The sequence below is a fragment of the Entelurus aequoreus genome, linkage group LG17 (genome assembly GCF_033978785.1).
Source record: "Entelurus aequoreus isolate RoL-2023_Sb linkage group LG17, RoL_Eaeq_v1.1, whole genome shotgun sequence".
NCBI lineage: Eukaryota > Metazoa > Chordata > Actinopteri > Syngnathiformes > Syngnathidae > Entelurus > Entelurus aequoreus.
The window spans coordinates 15,588,265-15,605,412 of record NC_084747.1 but is presented as its reverse complement, the minus strand read 5'-3'; the positions used below and the strand labels follow the sequence as shown (position 1 = coordinate 15,605,412).

Genomic DNA, 17,148 nt, shown 5'->3' with positions numbered 1-17,148 from the left:
TTATCTTTTTATCTCCACGTTTTGATCTATGTAATAAGCATCTGGCTGGGATTTTTTTTTTTTTAAATCTCAGCCATCTTTCGAATTTTAGTCGCCACACAACGTTATAATCATTGGATCGTTTTGTCAATTGTGCCAACTAACGACAAAAAACTACAATGTGACAAAAATATAAATAAATGTGGCGCAAAAACAATAACAAAGTTTGCAATAAAAACACATTTAACCATTTTTTAAGCATGTGGGTCACGTTAGTCCAAGTCCAGATTAATAACCACTTTAAGGTGACCTATGATGATTTTACTCTTTAACTTTTTGACCTCAGGGTTCAACTTTTCCACTACAGAGGGGCCCCGGGCCCACTCACCTATAAATATTGAATTAGTGATCTTACTCGTGATTTTAATCGTATTCAATAAATATATCTAACCTACCTACAGTTTAACAATCTTGTCAAATGATATGAAACCAAAGATTATATTTGTTTAACACATAAACATTCGGCTTAGGTCAGGCTGATTAGAAAAATAAACACTAACCAAATACAATGCATAAGACACTTCACCCTTGCTCCTGATGGGCCTGGTTAGCGCTGTGCATGGCAGCTCCCGCCATCAGTGTGTGAATGTGTAAATGTGTGTGTGTGAATGGGTGAATGTGGAAAATAGTGTCAAAGCGCTTTGAGTTCCTTAAAAAGGTAGAAAAGCGCTATACAAGTACGACCCATTTACCATTTACCATTTACCATAAGAAAGGACTAACGGAATGTACATTTACATACAATTATGTAGTGCTAAAATAAATAAACTGAATTAATGATAAATAATAAAACATATGTTTCTTAACTAAACTGTCAACAAAATTGAAGCGCAAAGGAAAATGCAGCTTTACAACTGTAGTCATAACTTTTGTGCTTGAGAAACTTCCCTAAGACTTTATTTAGCTCCAGACTTCTTCTGTTTGTTTGATATTGTCATTACTGCCACAAGTGGTGGGAAAGTGTATTACGAGTGAGTAATGCTGCGATCCATATTCCAATTTCCAATTTTTTTGCCGGTCCTCCAGGGTGCGCTCGTGGCCCAACAATAACCCTATGGTTAAGAAACACTGGTCTAGGTAATATGTAGAGGATATGTTTTGATACAAAAATTTGCTCCACAGTCACTTTTATAATCCATTTTTATGAGTCTGTCTGTAAGACGTTGGATTATAGAGACATTCCCTGATTGCAAAATAAACCACACACCACCTTCTCCAAAAGTATTTAGTTTTTTTTAATGTATTTTTAAACATATATCTTGGGGGATGGCGTGGCTCGGTTTGTAGAGCAACCTAGTCATGTAAGTCCGCCATCCTAGTCACGCCTGTTGTGTCCTTGAGCAAGACACTTCACCCTTGCTCCTGATGGGTCGTGGTTAGGGCAGCTCCTGCCATCACTGTGTGAATGTGTGTGTGTGTGAATGGGTGAATGTGGAAATAGTGTCAAAGCGCTTTGAGTACCTTGAAGGTAGAAAAGCGCTATGCAAATATAAACTTTTTACCATTTACATTTTTTTTTCTCCCCCAGACACGGTCGAAAATGAACTTCATAAACAAATATATAGATTCACCCGGTCACAACAATGGGTACGCTTACACACACTCGCCGATCGATTCAGACTCTGCATAAAAAAACAGCCGCTTTTGCAACAGCAGCATTTACGGCAAGTCGGTGTTATGCACATGCCAAAATTTTAAAACGATAATAGTTTAGCGTACTTTTTTCCCCGTCATAGCCGGTGGTACTAACCGTCAAGAGTTTTACCGCGGTTATCGTTAATACCATTTGTCGTTACATCCCTATCTAATGTCTAAATAAGAACGTGCACCTCGCGGTGAGGACACGACGTAGCCAGGCTGCAAAACCCAGCGAAAGGAGGCATCCAAAACTGCATGCAAGCTTACGCCAAAATGCATGAACCTTCTGATTTGACGCTTTGGTATTGTTTGTTAGGAGTCTCCAACACTGTTACTGTCACGGTTTTGTTGCGGCTTACTGCGCGGTTCGTTTTCCCGGGATGCAAACGGACGACTCCGCACAGGACTTGCAGGTAGGAACATGATTTAATCTTGACCAAATACAGGTACAAAACAGAAAACAACCGATGGAACAAGGTGCCGATAGCACTTGAAGCTCGACTAGCATGAGCTAGGAGGCAAGCAAAAAACGTTCGTAACAGCAGTGTGAAGCAAAACAAAGAAGCCAGGACGAGTGATCAGCAAAGGCTGGCTTAAATAATGTCTCTTGATTACAAACAGGTGAGTGTCCCGGACAACAGAAGCAGGTGAAAATCATAAGTAACCATGTTGACTAAACTCAGGAGATGCACAAACAGGAACTAAAGGAGTCCAAAACAAACAGAAAGTCATGATCATGACAGTTACAACATTTGACATTGGTCAAATTCAGAAAAGACGACATTCATCATATCAATCAATCAATCAATCAATGTTTATTTATATAGCCCTAAATCACAAGTGTCTCAAAGGGCTGCACAAGCCACAACGACATCCTCGGTACAGAGCCCACATACGGGCAAGGAAAAACTCACCCCAGTGGGACGTCAATGTGAATGACTATGAGAAACCTTGGAGAGGACCGCATATGTGGGTAACCCCCCCCCCTCTAGGGGAGACCGAAAGCAATGGATGTCGAGTGGGTCTGACATAATATTGTGAAATTGTGAAAGTCCAGTCCACAGTGGATCCAATACATCAGCGAGAGTCCAGTCCATAGCGGGGCCAGCAGGAAACCGTCCCGAGCGGAGACGGGTCAGCAGCGCAGAGATGTCCCCAACCGATGTACAGGCTAGTGGTCCACCCGGGGTCCCGGCTCTGGACAGCCAGCACTTCATCCATAGCCACCGGACCTATGCAACTCCCCCTCCCAAGGGACAGGGGAGAAGAGGAGAGAAGAAAAGAAACGGCAGATCAACTGGTCTAAAAAGGGGGGTCTATTTAAAGGCTAGAGTATACAAATGAGTTTTAAGATGGGACTTAAATGCTTCTACTGAGGTAGCATCTCTAACTGTTAGGGCATTCCAGAGTACTGGAGCCCGAATAGAAAACGCTCTATAGCCCGCAGACTTTTTTTTGGCTCTGGGAATCACTAATAAGCCGGAGTTCTTTGAACGCAGATTTCTTGTCGGGACATATGGTACAATACAATCGGCCAGATAGGCTGGAGCTAAACCGTGTAGTATTTTATACATAAGTAGTAAAACCTTAAAGTCGCATCTTAAGTGCACAGGAAGCCAGTGCAGGTGAGCTAGTATAGGCGTAATATGATCAAACTTTCTTGTTTTTGTCAAAAGTCTAGCAGCCGCATTTTGTACCATCTGTAATCTTTTAATGCTAGACATAGGGAGATCCGAAAATAATACGTTACAGTAATCGAGACGAGACGTAACGAACGCATGAATAATGATCTCAGCGTCGCTAGTGGACAAGATGGAACGAATTTTAGCGATATTACGGAGATGAAAGAAGGCCATTTTAGTAACACTCTTAATGTGTGACTCAAACGAGAGAGTTGGGTGGAAGATAATACCCAGATTCTTTACCGAGTCGCCTTGTGTAATTGTTTGGTTGTCAAATGTTAAGGTGGTATTATTAAATAGATGTTGGTGTCTAGCAGGACCGATAATCAGCATTTCCGTTTTCTTAGCGTTGAGTTGCAAAAAGTTAGCGGACATCCATTGTTTAATTTCATTAAGACACGCCTCCAGCTGACTACAATCCGGCGTGTTGGTCAGCTTTAGGGGCATGTAGAGTTGGGTGTCATCAGCATAACAGTGAAAGCTAACACCGTATTTGCGTATGATGTTACCCAGCGGCAGCATGTAAATACTAAAGAGTGCAGGGCCAAGAACCGAACCCTGGGGAACTCCGCACATTACCTTGACATAGTCCGAGGTCACATTGTTATGGGAGACGCACTGCATCCTGTCAGTAAGATAAGAGTTAAACCAAAACAAGGCTAAGTCTGACATACCAATACGTGTTTTGATACGCTCTAATAAAATATTATGATCGACTGTATCGAAAGCGGCGCTAAGATCAAGAAGCAGCAACATAGATGACGCATCAGAATCCATCGTTAGCAATAGATCATTAGTCATTTTTGCGAGGGCTGTATGTCCTCTTTGAAGGTTTACAAACCAGAAACATTAAGGTTGTTTACACATTCATTCATATTTTTGTTACATTGTTAACAGTGAAGTGAATTAATTCACTCATATTATGTTCTACATATGGTGAATGTTCATATTCATCTTGGAGAACGCAAACCACCAAGTTTAAGTAAACAGTGGTATTTTAGTTTGAGCACATAATAAGATAAGGCCCCTTAGTTTGACATTCGCAGGTGGATTGGATCACTTCTCGTAGGAAAAGAGGCTCTAAATGGGACTTCGGAATGCAAAAGTGATAACCAAATCCTTGAGAAAAGACTACCTGTCTAGCTCAACGCCAACATTTGAGTTATGACTTAAAGCAGTTGTTTTCCAGACACTTACACACGAACATCTCCTTTTATGGTCAGGATGCGCTCTCCTGACTTAGCACACACACCCAGAGACAGAAAGGAGGAATATAAAAACTGATGGTTTGGCTTCTCCAGTTAGGAGTCCTTCATTTTTGTTCACCCAAGTTCCTCCGGGTACTCCAGACCTGTTTAATGACGCTCGCTTGTAGTAAAGCAACTTTTGGTTCGGTAAAGCGTCTCCGACGTCTCTTTTAGACGAGGATGACAAGACCAGAAATACATCAACATTATTCAATTATAACATTTCAAGTAAAAAGTATCATTCTGGTGTCGACTAACCGTATCGCCCACCATTCGAATCGGAAGCCAACGTCAGCCTAGTGACAATTGAAGCAGTGCCAATTGAGAAGGTGGAGCAGTAAAAGTACTAGTAGAAGCATTTAAGTCCCATCTTAAAACTCATTTGTATACTCTAGCCTTTAAATAGACCCCCTTTTTAGACCAGTTGATCTGCCGTTTCTTTTCTTTTCTCCTATGCCCCCCTCTCCCTTTAGGAGGGGGGGGGCACAGGTCCGGTGGCCATGGATAAAGTTCTGGCTGTCCAGAGTCGGGACCCGGGGTGGACCGCTCGCCTGTGCATCGGTTGGGGACATCTCTGCGCTGCTGACCCGTCTCAGCTCGGGATGGTCTCCTGCTGGCCCCACTATGGACTGGACTCTCACTATTATGTTAGATCCATTATGGACTGGACTCTCACTATTATGTTAGATCCACTATGGACTGGACTCTCACTATTATGTTAGATCCACTATGGACTGGACTTTCACAATATTATGCTAGACCCACTCGACGTCCATTGCATCCGGTCTCCCCTAGAGGGGGGTCACCCACATCTGCGGTCCTCTCCAAGGTTTCTCATAGTCATTCACATTTACATCCCACTGGGTTGTGAGTTTTTCCTTGCCCTTTTGTGGGATCTGAACCAAGGATGTCGTTGTGGCTTGTGCAGCCCTTTGAGACACTTGTGATTTAGGGCTATATAAATAAACTTTGATTGTTACTTGGAAGTACACTGGATGGAGTACTAACCAATAACATTATATATACTTTTTACTATGATTGAATATATAAAAATGTTTTCTTAATCCTGCATGTGATTTTTTTTTCACCACAATTTTCTTTTTGCTCATGTTGCTTGTTTTAAAATGAAAGTATGTTCGGGTGTATATGATGCAATGACCCCTAATTTAATCCAATATGTTACAATTAATTATTGGAATGAATACAACCAGTTTGCACAGTAACACAACAGGGCAGAACAGCTCATTTACAGTAATTATTTTATATCTGGTTACAGGATGTTCACATTTTAGTCGCTTTCATTTTCATGTGACCCCCCCAAAATATGTACATAAATACGTATTGCTAAACGTACACAAATAAACATACATTTTGCGGTCAGGTTCAGTCTTGCAGGATGATGAGAAGTAGTGTTTTACATGCACACAAAGTACCCGAAATACATTTGTTTTGCAACCACCAAGATCAGAACATCCATTAATTTACAGGAAAAGGGGTAAACAAGTCACCCCATTAAAAAAACAAAACCCTGCCAGACCACCAAGTAATAACATTTAATAAGATTATTACATGTGTATTCAAAGTTTCCTCTAACAAGTAAAATCACAATCAAATGACAAACCACAATGTATACAATACATAGGATATATTTACAAAGTCTGCTGACTCAAGCAACAATACAACGCTCGCTGTCCGTGCTCTTAGGCTATAGCAGAATTCAGGGGTGTCCAAACATTTTCCACTTAGGGGAACCATACTTTTCATTTTCTAAATCAATACAGTACATGGATTATCTTGTAACCTTTCCTCTCAAATGTTGGTCTCAGTCATGAAAATGTTTCTACAAATATATTTATTTCAATTATATATATATAATACAATTTAAAAATAAAAATAAATTATATATATATGTATATATAAAATAAAATTAAAAAATTAAAAAAAAATTACAATAAATTTATATATATATATATATATATATATATATATATATATATATATATATATATATATAAATTTATTGTAATTTTTTATTTTATTTTATATATATATATATATATATATATATATATATATATATATATATACACACACACACATACTAATGTATCATTATTCAACGCTTAAATCTATAGTCTAGATCAAGGGTGTCAAAGTCAAGGCCTGTGGGCCAGATCCGGCCCGCGAATGAATGATCTATATCTATATTTGATTAATATCAGTGTTGGCGCTAGGAATATTCAAAATGGGGTCCTAGGGACCCCATCAAGTCATAAAAATGGGGTCCCACAGTACATTTTTGGGGTCCCACTTTTTTTTGTAACCGTTTTGAAAACAAATGATAAATGTATGCATTATCCTGTTATATCTCACAGTCTATATCGTGTTTTGGAAAAAGGTTGTCATGAACGTTACTTAATTCATCAACAAAAAAAAAAATACAAAAAACCCCACATTTTTATGTATATGTAAATGTATTCAATTATAAACATTCACTTTCTTCTTTCCTTCATGGATGTAAACTTTACCGCTGCCGGTATTTTTTTCTATATTTTTATTGTAATATTTTCAGAATGTGTTTGATCTATTTTTGGCCAAATTAAGACGAAGAAAACAATCTGAAGTTGTCTTTATTTTTTAGTTTTAATGCCGTGATTTTAATAGTCCGGCCCGCGTGTGCACAGATCTTCCTCCATGCGGCCCCTGAGCTAAAATTGGTTTGACACCCCTGGTCTAGATCAACTTCATCCGTCAATATAATGTTAGATGTTAGTTTTAATATGTGATGCTGTTTTAGTCCAAGAAAACTCTGTTTTTAATGGCAAAAACACAAAATATACAATATCTTGCCCCCTAAAAGTTCACAGGGGAATATTTGATATGAAGTAATAGAAGCCCTATGTAGGTCAATAATTCATAACACCATTTAAATTAATTAATTATAATTTTTTGAGCAATGACAGTTCTTAAAAAAAAAAAAATCCCACAAAAATTATTGGGGAGCCAAAAGGGCACCACTCATAAATGTTAAAAATACTTAATTTTTTTTTAAATCTCAAAATCAACTTCAGATCTATCTGTCGATTATGTATTTAAAAAAATACATATTTTTAATGTTTTGTTTGTCTGATTGATGCCCTTTTTGTTCAAAGAAAAGTCAGTTTTTTATATGGCAAATACACAAAATGTGCACTATTTCCTTCAAAAAAATATTTCTAATTGGAATATTGGATGTGAAGCAATGGGAGCCTTAAATAGGTCAATAATTAATAACAACATTGCTTTTGAATCATTCTTTTTCTTAAGTAATGTCATGCAGCTGTAAAGAAAAAAAGCATGGCAGCTTTATGTTACATGAGTCAACATTGCAACTTTTTCTCGTTACATTTCACCTGTTTGGTCTCGTATTATATATGTTTTGCAGTATTTTCAGAAGGTTCTGCAGGCTGTTAAATTTTTTTTACCAAATTGCCCCCGGGCCACACTTTAGACACCCTTTCTTTAAAATAGTAGTCTCATTGTTTAAATTTTTTTTAAATAGCTCGCGTTTTATTAAATTAGAAAGCCTACACTCTGTATTTGACTCAACGCCACTTATAATGTTGCAGGATTACAGTTCCAGTTCTTACTTTGGTTGTATTACAGTAAGATAGGACCACTTTCTCTTATAAATGTTTAGGAAACTGTCTGTTCTCCATCGTGTGTCCGCATGTGTGCCTTTAAAGTGTGCCTGTGGACATAGTTTTTACCACAAACGGTGCAGTTAAAAGGTTTTTTCCCTCCGTGTGTTCTCATGTGCACGTCCAAGGTTGTCTTGTAAGCGAACTTTTCGCCACAAACCTTGCAAATATAAGATTTGTCCTTCGTGTGTGTTGGCGCGTGTGACAGCATGTGTGACTTTTGGGAGAATCGCTTCCCACAAACCGCACAGCTAAAAGGTTTTTCTCCGGTGTGTGTTCTCATGTGTAATACGACGTTTGCCTTTTGAGAGAAACTTTTCCCACAAACTGAGCAACTGAGGTTTTTTTTGGTGGTGTGTGTTTGTTGGTGAGAAATTAAAACGCCCTTTGTAGCAAAACGTTTGCAACATATCGAGCAGCTAAAAGGCTTCTCCCCCGTGTGCGTCCTCATGTGTACGTTTAACACATCCTTGCAGGCGAATCTGTCACCACACACTGAGCAATCAAAGAGATTTTCACCGGTGTGTTTTCTCATGTGTAACACCTTTATAGTCTTTCGGGAAAAACTTTTGCCGCAAATTGAGCAACTGAAAGGTTTTTCCCCTGTGTGTGTTCTCATGTGTCTCACCACGCCTTCCTTTTGAGAGAATCCTTTACCGCAAACTGAACAACTTACGGGGGTTTCCCCAGTGTGCGTTCTTTGGTGCGCAACCAAAGACGACTTGACAGTGTAACCCTTGCCGCACGTTGAGCAAATAAAAGGTTTCTCCTCCGCGTGTGTCCTCATGTGCGTTACCCTGGAATACTTTCGAGAGAATTTTTCGCCACAAACTGAACAACCGAAGGGTTTCTCTTCGGTGTGCGTCGTCATGTGTGCTACCATGTTGCCTTTTTGAGAGAATTCTTTACTGCAAACGGTGCAACTAAAAGGTTTTTCTCTGGTGTGCGTACGCATGTGTCGAGTCAAATGGCTCTCATAAGAATAGCGACGAGCACAAATGGAGCAGGTAAAACAGGTTTTAACTAACGTCCCTTTAGAGCATTTAGAGTCCTTGTTGTCAGTAAGACCTTCAGAGTCTGTATCTCTGCTCAAAGGTTTTTGGGTGTCTTCATTAGCTTCTGTTTTCATGTGTTGTACTGAGCTGCTGCTCGGAGGCTCCGGCCAGCTGTTCTCCTCACTTGGACTGTGATGAAGCTCAGGTTGTTTGTATTCATGGTCTTCAACCTTCACAGAGACCACAGCGTGATCAACCTGCTCAAACCGAAGACCTTCCCCGGTGATTCCGAGTTCATCTTCTTCCTCTTTAACGTGGCAAGGCTGTGGATCCTCCTGCTTCAAAACGGAGCTCCCCCCCTGCTGGACGTCTGCAAGACAAAAAGACAACTAGCGTGGTTATTTACAGCTAGAATTCACCAACTCGAGTATTTCATATATATATATATATATATATATATATATATATATATATATATATATATATATATATATATATATATATATATATGTATATATATATATATGTATGAAATACTTGACTTTCAGTTAATTCTAGCGCTATATATATATATATATATATATATATATATATATATATATATATATATATATATATATATATATATATATATATATATATATATATATATATATATATATATATATATATATATATATACTTATTTTATATAAATAAAACAAATACTTGAATTTCAGTGTTCCGGTGGCTATCCATTAGATGGCAGTATTGTCCTGTTTAACTTCTCCGTTCATGATGAGTATATCATTTCGGCCACCGTGTTCAATGGAGAAGTCTGTTCTACAAAATTTACAGGCAACATACACCTTCCCCTTCGAACTGTCCTGGGTGAACTGAAATTCTTGTTTCCATTCGCTTTGGAACTTGCAAGCGTATTTCTTCATCTTGCTCGTCGACGGCGCCGCCATGTCTGTAATTTCCTCGTTCTTCTGCTTCGTCTCCTTGTTGTGTGCGCAGTTGTGCACTCTACTCTCTAAAAGCCCTAGATGTTATGACGTCATTGGGCAGGCAAGCTGTTTATATTGTGGGAAAGCGGACGTGAGAACAGGCTGTCCCCACTCAGTCTCAGGTCCGCATTGAGCTGGAGAGGGCGTGGCCTCCAGCTCCGGCTGAATACCGGGAGTTTGTCGGGAGAAAATCTCTGCCGGGAGGTTGTCGGGAGAGGCGCTGAATACCGGGATTCTCCCGCTAAAAACGGGAGGGTTGGCAAGTATGATTTTGCTTGTCATCAAACTTTATTCTGGAGTAAAGTATAAGTGGTGTACTGAACACTGTTAGAATAATTGTTTCTAAGTTATCACAAAAACGTTGTGTTACATTGAGTGCCCGGTGAGAAGCAAAAGCTGTCTTTGAACCTACCAAGAAGAATGCTTGTAAAAAACTCCACTGTGTAGGGGGGGAAGCAACATGAAGGTGTTCTGTTTTCTTTCATGTATTGTAATCAACAGAAAGATATTGTTTTAACTAGGGATATCCGATAATGGCTTTTTGCCGATATCCGATATTCCGATATTGTCCAACTCTTAATCACCGATACCGATATCAACCGATACCAATATTTACCGATACCGATATATACAGTCGTGGAATTAACACATTATTATGCTTGATTTGGACAACCAGGTATGGTGAAGATAAGGTCCTTTTAAAAAAAAATTATAAAATAAAATAAAATAAATAAATTAAAAACATTTTCTTGAATAAAAAAGAAAGTAAAACAATATAAAAACAGTTGCATAGAAACTAATAATTAGTGAAAATTAGTAAAATGAACTGTTAGAGGTTAGTACTATTAGTGGACCAGCAGCACGCACAATCATGTGTGCTTACGGACTGTATCCCTTGCAGACTGTATTGATATATATTGATATATAATGTAGGAACCAGAATATTAATAACAGAAAGAAACAACCCTTTTGTGTGAATGAGTGTGAGGGAGTTTTTTTTTGGTTGGTGCACTAATTGTAAGTTTATCTTGTGTTTTTTATGTTGATTTAATAAAAAACAACAACAAAAAAACCAACAAAAAAACGATACAGATAATAAAAAAAACTATACCGATCATTTCCGATATTAGATTTTTAAAGCATTTATCGGCCGATAATATCGGGCTGCCGATATTATCGGACATCTCTAGTTTTAACCCAAGGACTACAAAGCGGAGAGAAGGCAGGATCTGCTCAAGTTCCAGACGACCTCTTTTTGAACCTCCTTTTTCAACTGTTTTACAAACCTCTTTTTGAACTGTTTTACAAACCTCTTTTTAAACCGTTTTACGGACCTCTTTTTGAACTCTTTTACGACCTCTTTTTTGATCCGACCTTTTCTGTGAACTGTTTACGACCTTTTCTGTGAACTGCTTACGACCCTCGCCCTTTAGAAACAGCTATGGCCATGTGGTCAGGGAAGGTCCAAATAAAAGAAGGAGGCGTGCAATCTTTTGGCAGAGCGTGATGACACTGTGCAAGGGTACAGATGTCCAAGCGTCTCTCCTCAAATTGAGCCAAATTTTATTCTGTCTCTGTTTAATTCTTTGCTTCTTGTCTTGTTTAATAGATGTCATCAGTGTTTGAACCTGACAAAAACCACATTCGTTTGTTTTCAAGTTAACATTTACCAAACAACACTTTCAAATGGTAAATTATTATTTACATTCTTTGATTACTTTTATACATCAGTACTTCTCACCAGCCACTGAGATAGCGCCTTCTCAGTGGCAGGGCCCAGACTGTGGAACAACCTTCCATTATCTATTAGGTCAGATCTTGGCAAATATTTTGACTCGGTGGCCACATTGAGAGAAAAATTTGTATGGGGAGGCAGGGGGGGCAAGGTGTATGTGTGTATAAATTATATGTACACATTTAGCTGTAAAAATCTGCTATACATTATGCGTGTTTGGGTCCCTTTTTTTCAGGAACACTAATACCAAAAATCAAAAAACGTTATGACAGACCACCTCAAAAAAACAGAATGGAATTTTACAGTTTTTTTACTGAATGGGACACCCAAAATGTACATGCAAATAAAGAAAGTGGGATTTACAATATTAACTATGAACAATAAAACACTGAATATTAACAACATATGAACGTCGCTCCTCTTTTACTTCTCAGACCAGCTCCTCGATAGTTTTGTATCTTTTACAATCAAGCAAAACACACCAAAAATGTAACAAACAGCAAAATACGAATGCAAAGTGTAATAAACACCTACAATATGATATATTATCACGTAAAAATCGGCTTCCGCATCTGTTTCTGACACACGCTTTTCGGGGTTGGCTGCTCTGAAAACAAACCCCGCCCACTCTGCTTTGTTCCACGTCTGAGCTGCTGTGACGTAGATTACCGTAATAACTCCTATAACAAACAAAAGCGCAGATTTCGACCATTGAAATACTTCCTATAGTTCAAGACGTACGGTAATTTAAAAACAGCACTGCACATCATAATGGCAGCTACAGTTTTGATGTTAAAGGTCTAAAAAAGTATTATGTAGAACGTCCAGCGGGCCGGATTAAAAATCTTACTGGGCCCTATTTTGCCCAGGTCTGTGTTAGGTCCTCCCAGTCTCTGAGCCAATTTAAATCTAGGCTAAAAACATATTTGTACTCCCTGGTGTTCAAATCCAGTTAGACAGGATATTTTGGTTGTTTTTATTTCTTGTTTTATCCTTTTTTATTTATTTGTTACATTGTAGTATTGTAGGTGATATATTCTGCAGTTCTTTTAAGGTATGCAGTGTTTCCCATAAACTGCCAAGATACCTGTGGCGTTGGGGGCGTGGCTATGGGCGTGGTCACATCATCGAGTAATTTGCATAATTTACTACAATATGATTTTCTCTAAAAAGGCTCAAAAAATTTATACTTACTAATTAATAATAACAGTTTTGTTTTAAACGTCCATCCATCCATCCATCCATTTTACAATATAATTACAACACTTTATGTACATATTTATATACAGATTTGAACAATAAGTTATTCACTGAAATATATTTATTAATTGTGGTTCTTACAAAAAACATATCTTATAAAAATATAAAAGCTAAAATGTCTCTTAAAGCTCTGCCCCTTTTATTAGTGCATACTAAATCATTTAACTTTAGCCTACAACTACAACCATATTATTTACCAGCAACATAAAGTGAAACAGAGGCAGAGGTGTCCTGCCACAGTCAGTAACAAATAAACAGAAAACAGTAGTGGTGGTAGATAGACACAGAGCTTCATCAAACATCTGATCCACTGAACAAAGAGCTCCAAAAATCTTGATCCTACACTTCTCTTTTGTAAAGTAAATCTGAACAGCCGATATGGGCATCTACATCAACTATATGATTTGCCTGAGAAGCTGGACAGGACAAAAAAATAAATAAATAAAAATAAAACATTTTTGTTGCGGCCTTAATTCTTTCGTGGCGGGCCGCCACAAATAAATGAATGTGTGGGAAACACTGGTATGCTTTAATACTGTATTTTATTTATACTTCCGTGTTACAATGTAAATGTGACACTATGTGCCCCTTTTCCTATGTCTGTACTTATGTCTGTCTCTGATGAGCACATCAATCAGTCTGAGTAAAAATTGGCACTTTTCTATGTGAACTGTTACCCAGCATCCCCTCTGAGTGTCACTAAAGTATCCACAGCCTGTAGAAATGTGCGTGCGGCAGCTACGGCGTTGCAGTGAGGCAGCGCACATCAACGTCAGACTCGGTACATCTCATCTTTGCTGTGAAATAAGTCGTACGCCAGGTTTTTGTATGTACGCAAGCTTGCTACACGAGGGCCCTGGTCTGCCAGAGAATAAGAAAATGTAGCTAACTTAAAGGCCTACTGAAAGCCACTACTACCGACCACGCAGTCTGATAGTTTATATATCAATGATGAAATCTTAACATTGCAACACATGCCAATACGGCCGGGTTAACTTATAAAGTGCAATTATAAATTTCCCGGCAAACTTACGGCTGAAAACATTTCGATATGATGACGTTTGGGCGTGACGTCAACGGTTGAAGCGGAAGTATTCGGAGCCCATTGAATCCAATACAAAAAGCTCTGTTTTCATCTCAAAATTCCACAGTATTCTGGACATCTGTGTTGGTGAATCTTTTGCAATTTGTTTAATGAACAATGGAGACTGCAAAGAAGAAAGTTGTAGGTGGGATCGGTGTATTAGCGGCGGACTACAGCAACACAACCAGGAGGTCTTTGAGGATAGCAGACGCGCTAGGCGAACGACCTCACCTTGACTTCCTCCGTCTCCGGGCCGCCAACCGCATCTGTGATCGGGTGAAGTCCTTTGTCGTACCGTCGATCGCTGGAACGCAGGTGAGCACGGGTCGTGATGAGCAGATGAGAGCTGGCGTAGGTGCAGAGCTAATGTTTTTAGCATAGCCCTGTCGAGCTCTCTGTAGCTAAGTTAGCTTCAATGGCGTCGTTAGCAACAGCATTGCTAAGCTTCGCCAAGCTGGAAAGCATTAACCGTGTAGTTACATGTCCAGAGTTTGGTAGTATTGTTGATCTTCTGTCTATCCTTCCAGTCAGGGACTTATTTGTTTTGTTTCTATATGCAGTAAAGCCAGATGCTATCACGTTAGCTCAGTAGCTAAAGTGCTTCACCGATGTATTGTCGTGGAGATAAAAGTCACTGTGAATGTCCATTTCGCGTTCTCGACTCTCATTTTCAAGAGGATATAGTATCTGAGGTGGTTTAAAATACAAATCCGTGATCCACAATAGAAAAAGGAGAAAGTGTGGAATTCAATGAGCCAGCTTGTACCTAAGTTACGGTCAGAGCGAAAAAAGATACGTCCTGCACTGCACTCTAATCCTTCACTCTCACGTTCCTCATCCACGAATCTTTCATCCTCGCTCAAATTAATGGGGTAATCGTCACTTTCTCGGTCCGAATTTCCTTCACCGCTGGTGTAAACAATAGGAAAATGTGAGCAGCCCTTCCTCCGGTGTCGTCACGCAACTTCCGGTAGGGGCAAGGCTTTTTTTTATCAGAGACCAAAAGTTGCGAACTTTATCGTCGATGTTCTCTACTAAATCCTTTCAGCAAAAATATGGCAATATCGCGAAATGATCAAGTATGACACATAGAATGGATCTGCTATCCCTATTTAAATTTAAAAAATTCATTTCAGTAGGCCTTTAGCGACTGTTGTCACTATATATCGCAAGTATTGAGACCCCTTTCGTTACTAGGTGTAATGGTAAATTCATTTGTAACTTTTGGTATGGAGCGTTTGGTTCTGTACAGAGATGTATCAAATGTATATGCAGTATTTATACGTCTAGTCTCTTACGTGAATGAGCTAAATAATATTATTTAATATTTTATGGTAATGTGTTAATCATTTCACACATAAGTCGCTCCTGAGTATAAGTCGCAAACTATGAAAAAAACTGCGACTTATAGTCCAAAAAATACGGTATCTTTATATGTATACTTTCACCGGAAAATATATCGAATATCGAGTTTAAAGGCCTACCCAAATGAATTTTTCTTATTTAGAGTTAGAGTTAGAGTTTGAGTTTATTTCGAACATGCAAGCATACAAAATGAGACATCACAATTTCCAGTTTCTCTTTTCAACATGTTCGAAAAGGAGTAGGAAGAAGCAGAGCTTATTTAATCCTACCCCTTTTCTTTACATAACAGTTGCTGAAACTTTTTTATTCACTTCCTGTTCTCAATTTATTCACAATAAACTCCATAGGTAATCACAATAAAAATAAATAAATAAATAATAGTAAGAATTTAATAATAATAATTGGTGAAGAAAGTCATATTTCATATGATGAGATAAGTAAGATTACTTTAAGAATGAATGAATGAATGGATGAAATAAATTGAAAATGTTTGTCATGGTTCTTCTTCTTTGTACTTTGTAAACACTTTAAGTTTGAAGAGTTTCTTGAAGTGGATCATATTAGTACATTGTTTGATTGCTTTGCTTAATCCATTCCATAATTTAATTCCACATACTGATATACTGAAGGTCTTAAGTGTTGTACGTGCGTACAAATGTTTTAAATTAAATTTTTCTCTAAGATTATATTTCTCCTCTTTTGTTGAGAAGAATTGTTGTATATTCTTGGGTAGCAGGTTATAGTTTGCTTTGTGTATAATTTTAGCTGTTTGCAAATTCACTATGTCATGGAATTTCAGTATCTTTGATTCAATAAATAAAGGGTTTGTATGTTCTCTATATCCAACATGATGTATTATTCTAACTGATCTTTTTTGTAACACCGTTAATGAATGAAGTGTACTTTTGTAATTATTTCCCCATATTTCTACACAGTAGCTCAGATATGGTAACACTAGTGAGCAGTATAGACTATGAAGTGATTTTTTGTCTAGAACATGTTTTGCTTTATTCATTATTGACGTGTTTCTTGCTACTTTATGTTGTATATTTTTTCCGTGAGATTTCCAGTTCAATTTATCATCAATCATTATACCTAGAAATTTGGTTTCATTTACTCTTTCAATTTCTATTCCGTCTATTTGTATTTGTGTTTGACTTTCTCTTCTACTATTACCAAATAGCATTATTTTAGTTTTACTAAGATTCAACGATAGTCTGTTTTTGTCAAACCATCTTTTTAATTTGTTAATTTCTTCTGTTATTATTTGTATTATCTCCTGTGTGTTCTCTCCTGAACAAAACGCTGTTGTATCATCCGCAAATAATACTAACTTTAAATCTTTTGTAACTTTACAAATGTCATTTATATAGAGATTGAATAATTTAGGTCCTAATATTGATCCCTGAGGTACACCACAGGATATATTTAGTG

At 38.0% G+C, this 17,148-nt stretch overlaps 1 protein-coding gene across 1 annotated transcript in view; it reads right to left on the bottom strand.

The window, feature by feature from the left end:
* Positions 1-6,698: 6,698 nt before the first annotated feature.
* Positions 6,699-17,148, bottom strand: part of LOC133632460 (gastrula zinc finger protein XlCGF57.1-like) — a 21,241-nt gene continuing 10,791 nt past the window's right edge. The window contains exon 2 of the mRNA XM_062024878.1: positions 6,699-9,651. Within this exon, the coding sequence (XP_061880862.1) occupies positions 8,282-9,651 (1,370 nt within the window). The 3' untranslated portion in view covers positions 6,699-8,281. The remainder of the gene's footprint in view (positions 9,652-17,148) is intronic.